General features: G+C 35.5%; 2 protein-coding genes across 2 annotated transcripts; both read right to left on the bottom strand.

Annotated features, from left to right (window-relative positions):
- Positions 1-3,312: 3,312 nt before the first annotated feature.
- LOC113757781 (B3 domain-containing protein At3g25182-like) lies at positions 3,313-3,738 on the bottom strand. The gene has a single exon (XM_027300888.1). It carries the CDS (start codon positions 3,736-3,738, stop codon positions 3,313-3,315), a length of 426 nt encoding a protein of 141 aa, XP_027156689.1.
- Positions 3,739-5,446: 1,708 nt separating this feature from the next.
- LOC113757779 (B3 domain-containing protein At5g24050-like) lies at positions 5,447-6,436 on the bottom strand. Its single transcript, XM_027300887.1, has one exon. It carries the CDS (start codon positions 6,434-6,436, stop codon positions 5,447-5,449), a length of 990 nt encoding a protein of 329 aa, XP_027156688.1.
- Between the last annotated feature and the right edge of the window lie 1,190 nt (positions 6,437-7,626).

Here is a 7,626-nt window from a genome sequence, read left to right as displayed (position 1 = left end):
GATTAGATCGAAATTTAATCACTGAATTAGGAATTACCTCTGGCTTTGCGCTTCTCATTCCTTCCTCCTCAAGCTCTTTCTCAATCCGATCTTCATTTTTATCCTTCTAAGTCACAAGTTCAGGTCCTTTAACTTCTCTTTCACTCCTCAAAGTCATGGCGTTTACATTCTTTGGGTTCACTTCGGGTTGAAATGGAAATTTTTCTTGACCTTGGGATTCCAAACAGTTGGTCAATATTGCATCTGGCTTATTTGATTCTGTATTTCTTCCATGTTAGAGTCCGTCTTCTACTGATACTACATAGTGGTCGCAGTTAATTGTTTCATCATCTCTTCCAAAGAAGGACTCGAATCGGATGAAGAAGTTTGCGGTCGGGATTGGTACTGTTGCTGGTATCCTTACTGTCTATTTGGCATGAAGTTCTGTTGTCCGTTTCCTCTATAGCTAAGGTTCAGAATCTTCAGATGATCCCTCCAACCTGGGTTGCATGTGTTAGAATATGGAATATACTGCCTTCTTGGCGCGGGTGCGTGACCAGCCCAATTTACCTGCTCAGCATTTTCCTCTTGAACCATTGGACACATGTCCATGGAGTATCCTTCATTGGTACAAATCCCACATGCCCTGACCTGTTGTAAGTGTCCTATAGCCAGTTGCCTAACAAAAGATATTTAATTCAGACAACTGTTGCTGGATAGACAAAGTCTCTGCCTCATTTACTTTACGCGTCTGGATATCTTCTCGTGTACTAAACTGTTGTGAATTCTTGGCCATCCCCTCAATCAGTTCACATGCTTCTCTGGGAGTTTTATTGACTAATGCCCCTCCACTTACAGCATCAATAATGCTCCAATCTCGGAAAAGTAGACCCTCATAGAAGTATTGAATTAGCAACTGCTCACTTATCTAGTGCTGAGAGCATTTGGTGCATAACTTCTAGAATCGCTCCCAATAGACATAAAGAGACTTCCCAGGGTGCTATTTAATGCCACATATATCCTTTCTCAGACTGGCAGCTCTGGATGCAGGGAAATACTTTTCTAAGAATTTCTTCTTCAGTTGTACCCAAGTTGTAATACTACCTGCTGGCAGATAGTACAACCAATCCTTAGCTGCGTCTTTAACGGAAAATGAGAATACACCCATCTTTATTTGTTCTTCAATAATCTCTAGAGGTTTCATACTTGTGCACACTACATCAAACTCTTGCAAGTGTTTGTGGAGCTCCTCACCTGAAAAACCATGAAAAAACGATAAAAGGTGAATTAGACCGGATTTTAACTCAAAAGGAGTATTATCATCTAAATTTAGGAAAGTAATGCATAGTGGTTGCTGATTAAGATCAAGGGCAGCCAACCCACTTAATGTTCGTGCATTCGCCATGGCAGCGTCTTCTTGATCGGAATCACTTGAGGTGGCACCAGAAGAATTTCCTAACTCAAATTTTGAATTAAACTTCTGAGATGCAACAACTGACTGCACCTCTCTGTGTTTTCTGGTCTCCTTCCTTATTTTACGCATAGTCTTCTCTATTTCAGAATCAAAATTTAATTCGGATATACGAGAAGAACGAGGCATAAACCAGAAAAATGCCAAAAAATCAAAAATAAAATGAACTAAAAAGGAGACTAATTAACTAACGCCAGTCCCTGGCAACGGCGCTAAAAATTGATAGGTGTCGAGTCTGTACAATAATAAATACCTGCTCAAATTGAATACTAAATTTGTATCTAGTGGTAAACAGGGTCGAATCCACAAGGATTGAGAGAATTTAGTTTCTTCTAGAGTTCAGGATATGGGAGATTTTATAAAAATGACAATAAATTGTACTACTTGAATATAGTAAATTGCTAAAAATTAAATGGTAATTATCAAAACTTAATTAATATCGGACAAACCCTAGCCAAGAAACAACTTTGAAAATGGTTCTCCTAATCGATCATCGATGCAATAATATTTCCACTTATAAACTGACAAACAAGTTATAACTGCCAAACAAATGATGGCAGTCAATTTCTCGTTAAATTATCGATAGCCAAGGTATGACTGTTAGCTATTACCCTAATTGTGAAATAACCCTAGGTACGATCTTAGATTTCAATTTCCCAATTGCTTTAAGAATTAGAAAAACCCTGTTCTAACCAAACAACACGCTACGAGGGTTGTTTTTAAATTAGCCCGTATAATTCCCCGACACAAATCCAATCATGCCAGTTACCACTAATTTAGAATAATTAAACAATTACGGATTTAATTACTCTAATTGATTTTAGGTTATTGAATTAATCTAGAATCTGGGCCCTGGATAATCGAATAATACAACAACCGCAAGAAAATAAAGCAGGAAATATACGAATACCAGAAAATAATAGGAATAAGTAAAATCAATTCAATCTCATAATTTAAATTGAACCAAGTCGTCTGTTATTCCTTGACTAGAATTAAAGATTTAATTCATCATCATCGAGAAAATCCCACTTCAAATTGTAGAATCAATTGCCGAAAAAATCTCCGCAACTAAGAAGAAGAATATCCGATGAAAAGGAAAAAGAAAAGACAAAACGGAGTATCCTTGTATCTTTTGGCCAACAAAAGAAAAAAAATAGGAAGTCCTAATAATTAGCTAATAGTCTGCTCTGCCAAAAACAAAGGAAATTTCCTAATTGACTAATGACTAGTCTCCTATCACTGCTAAACTACTACTACTATTCAAATTTGAATCGGTTTAACAAATCCATCTTATCCAAAAATGAAAGATCAACAATAATCATCTGATTGAACATCCGTGGTCCGACTGTCGAGACTTCAACTCTCGAGCTTTCCGGACATGCAAAACTTAAACTTCCACGTGCCAATGTCGAACAGCAAGTTCAGCAGAAAACCACGCCTTTTAATTCTTTTTTACTCCAAATCTCTGCAATTGCACAAGGTATAAAAACTAAGTAGAATCTACCAATTAATGTAATATTTGACAGGATAAAAAAGGAAAATAATCATTAAATTAATGACAAAATTGCAACCTATCATTAATAACAGTCACAAAAGCAAGGCCAAAACAATCAATTTAAAAGTTCTGAGAACCCAATATCTAACGATTGATTATATATTTCATCTGCACCAATTTTGTTCTAACTCCTTACAAATGAAATTAACATTCTTTGACCAATACAAAAGCAAGAACGAATATGTTTAATTAAAATTAGTGAAGGAAGACTAATAGACAATCCTCTAAAAAACTGAATATCCTTAATTCACAAGACTCTAATGAACAATTAGACTTAAGTGCAAACTTAGAAATAAACAAATCTTAATCACACTAAAACTAAAGCAAATCCAAGCTGTAAATCCCTCCTAAATGCCCACAAGTGCACTGTCATTCCTTGTCTAAGTCCATTCTTCACCACAACCTTGGTCCAGTTAGTGATCAATGCAAAGTTGTAACTTATTTTACCATCTTTTTTACCCATCTCCCATTGCCTCGGGTTCATTCTGCCTTCATCAAGGGATGGATCAACAAAAATGGCATTAATTTCAAACTTCTGACTACGATCATGAAAACGAGCCTGCTCTTCATCAGTCAGAAATCCATTCTTGATCTGCTTAAATGGCACCAGCAGCATACTGAAATGCGTGTTCACATCAGTCTCTGTTAACACCTTTTGAAACACAAATACAATGCTTTCCTCTGAGAAGAAATCAAAATAAAGGGACAAAGAGGGGGGAGAGGAGGGAAGCATTGGACAGTTTGAAAGGTGGGAGTGTAAGTGAGAGGTATTAGGTTCGAGTCCTTCCACTCACAATAAAACAAAAAAATTAATAAATAAAGGATGAAGGAAGGCAAGAAGGAAATGATGATGTTCTTGGTTATACGTTGATATGATGTAGAAAAAGAAATAATTTGAGAAAATTATGTTAATTCAACAATCGTGTATTTGATCAAATGAAGGATCATAAAATACAATGTCACATCTCTTGCATTGTTAGGAAATAAAATGACTATAGAATTTAATATTATATTTGTTTTATACTTTTTTGTAAGTAAGATGATTTGAATCCAAGATATCTTACTTTTTTTTTATTTTATACTTTGTCTTTTACGACTAAAAACATCTTATTGCTAGTTATCGTTTAACAAACTTTTACTTTAAATTTATTATGCTATTTGCTATAACATTTTTTTATTATATGTTTGGCTATTCACTCTTCCAACCTAAAATCCTAGATCCGTCATTGCATGCATGCAAATTCAAGATGATGAGTTTGGGACTGGGGCAGGTACGGTTAGGATTAGGTGCAATGGGTACAATTATTTTTCTTTTTTGTTATTGATTTGGTGTACACTCATACAACTTTATTGCATTTCATGATATGGTGTACATTCATTAGAGCTGTTAAACGAACCGAGCTGTTCGGTAGCTCGGTTCGTTTCGACTCGTTCGTGTTCGTGAAAGGCTCGTTCGAAATCTTAAACGAACCGAGTTCGAACGAATTTTTTTGTTCGATTAATAATCGAGCGAACACGAGCATGTTCGCGAGTTTTAACGAACGTTCGCGAACATACTAAACGAACGTTCGCGAACACGAGTATGTTCGCGAGTTTTAACGAACGTTCGCGAACATGGACATAATTATCATTTGATAAATTTTAGGGTTAATTTTATGGCTGGACTTTTATATTTGGAGGGCAAATTGCTTTGTTTTATTTGTTATTTTTATGTTAATGTTAGTTATATAGTTAATGAATAATAGAATTTAGTCACTTAGTGCTTTAATTGTTTTTGAGAATGGTTAATAATTTGCATGGCATATTTAAGGCTTAAAATAATTTGGATTCGAGCATTTCGAGCATGTTCGCGAACGGCTCATTTATGTTAAACGAGTCGAACACGAACTCGAACTCGAACACGAATTTTGCTTAACGAGCCGAACACGAACACAGGTTTGGAGTTCGAAAATTAACGAACGAACACGAACGTTGTTCGAACTGCTTAACGAACAGAGCTCAAACATGAGATACTCGGTTCGATTCGGTTCGTTTTACAGCTCTAACATTCATGCAATGTTTTGTTGTACAGTATAAAATATAACAAATCTGTATGAGTGTATGTCAAGTAAAACAACCGAACTAACCACACCTATTATTAACTCTACTTACTCTATTCGAGAACAATGACAAAAGCGAGGCCATAATAATCAATTTAAAATGCTGAGAACCCAATATCAAACTATTACTTGTATACTTCATTTGCATCAATTTTTTTTTCTAACTCTTTGCAAACGAAATTAACATTCTTTGACCAATACAAAGGCAACAATGGATATGTTTAATTAAAATTAGTAAAGGAAGACTAATGGACACTGCTCTAACAAACTAAATCTCCTTAATTCACAAGACTCTAATGAACAATTAGACTAAGCGCAAAATTAGAAATAAAAAATTCTTAATCAAACTAAAATTAAAGCAAATCCAAGCTGTAAATCCCTCCTAAATGCCCACAGGTGCACTGTCATTCCTTGTCTCAGTTCATTCTTCTGCACAACCTTGACCCAGTTAGTGATCAATGCAAAGTTGTAACTTATTTTACCATCTTTTTTACCCATCTCCCATCGTCTCAGGTTCATTCTGCCTTCATCAAGGGATGGATCAACAAAAATGGCATCAATTCCAAACTTCTGGTTGGGATCCCAAAAACGAGCCTGCTCTTCAGCAGTCAGAAACCCATTCTTGATCTGCTTAAATGGCACCAGCAGCCTACTGAAATGCGTCTTCACATCGGTCTCTGTTAACACCTTTTGAAACACAAATACAATGCTTTCCTCTGAACCCCCAAATTCCAAAATTCTGTTCTTGAATTTCTCTGGAATAGTACTGATAGTTGACGTTAATGGTCCATCAGGATATCTAGGCTTCCCTTTTGCTTTCTTGGAACGTGGCATCTCTATTTCTTGATGATCAGTACAATTTTCTTCACTGGGTGATCCCAGTCTCTTCAATTGGGGCTTCTTAATTATATCCCCATATGAGAACAGAACGTGATTTCCATCATCTTCTTGATGTTTGCCTTCAAAATCAAACTGGGATATTGCTGAAGGAAGTTCCTCGGACAATAATGTGTGGTTGGAGCCAGTCTTCCTTCTGAACGATCTTTTCCCTTTAGTGAAATTGACATCAATTTTACCAACAAGAAGCTGCAATTTACCGACCCCATCTGAACCATTGTCCATTGATGATTCTTCTGTTTCTTTTTCAGCAAGAAGTTTCAAGAAAGTGGAAAGATTTCGCCTGAGCTTCCTTTCTTTTTCCTCCTCCTCCAGTCTGATCCTCTCTACTTCTGCAACTGCAACCAAGATATCAAATTTACCCCAGTTCGGGTACAGTTCAATACCCGAATAATCAAGACGGCGTTCATCATCATTACTACTGCTCTTCCCCATCTCTTTATTCAATTCTTCCTTCTTTGAGTTTTCAACGACTAGAATTGAAAACCCTTTTTCAAGAATCAACAACCAAACTCGAGAACACTTGCTTAATCGAAAAAACAAACACTGAGAATTCAACTTATCAAGAATAAGTAAAAAGTTGTTCCTTTCTTTACGGTACTAGTATTTATAAAAGAAGTAACCTTCCTACTAAATGGTAACTGTGATTTGATGTACTTTGGAGAGTGATTCCTTGCGAAATTGGGAAAGAGAGGACTTACTCTCCTAAGTTGGGATTTGGCTAATTAGCCGTTGTAGCGGCTTTTAGTTGCCGCATAAGCTCCGGTTGAACTGACCTATATGTTGGTGGTTTCTTTGAATAAGATTACAGCCCAGTTATTGGCTTAAACAATGGCTTACATAAGTTCATATCGCTTTAGTACAGTCCTTTACCCTCTAAACTACAATCAGTCGGCATTTTTTTTCTTTGTTAATTATCCGTGAAAGATAATATTGATTATTTGGGAAAATCTTTTAATTCCACGACCCATATAGCCTTTTTTTTTGTGGTGATGTATTGTATGCAAAATAAAATCATGATCCGAAAAAATGAATGTGATGGACATACGTGCTTGAAGTCATAGATGGAACTAAAATATATATCTTGAAGGGAAAATTTTAATGTATCCAAGCTTAAACATACAACCTAAAATATTTTTAAGATTTTTGCCGGGAGGGGGTGCTGAGAGATTAAATTTATAAAGAGTGTTTTTGAAAATTTTTAATTTTATAAAGTAGGAAAATTAGATTTTATAAAACTTGAGGGGAGAGGGTCCTCCCTGTCCCCTAGTTCCATCCCTATTTGAAGTATCTAAAAAAGAAAAGTTTTTCCAAATAATGTGTATCCAAATACAAATTATGATACTATAACTCTCTTAAATCGATTATTCTAATGCTCCACAGTAATCAAAATAGCACATTACACTTAGTCCCCTTTTATTGACAAACAAAAAGTTGCCACTTAACTCTTTTTGGATGTTTAGGATCAGTACAAAAGTCTACTTGTTTAAGTTAGCGTACAGTTCTTGAAATAAGTTTTGATTTTGGTATACATTTTTGGATTTTTTTCCCACCTTTTTTTAAAAATTAAATAAATTATCTATGAAATTTATGCTTTTTTTCATTAAAATAACTAAAGTTCCCAT

Source organism: Coffea eugenioides, unplaced genomic scaffold, assembly GCF_003713205.1.
Source record: "Coffea eugenioides isolate CCC68of unplaced genomic scaffold, Ceug_1.0 ScVebR1_3305;HRSCAF=4499, whole genome shotgun sequence".
Taxonomy (NCBI): Eukaryota; Viridiplantae; Streptophyta; class Magnoliopsida; order Gentianales; family Rubiaceae; genus Coffea; species Coffea eugenioides.
This window is presented reverse-complemented; position numbering and strand designations above follow the sequence as displayed.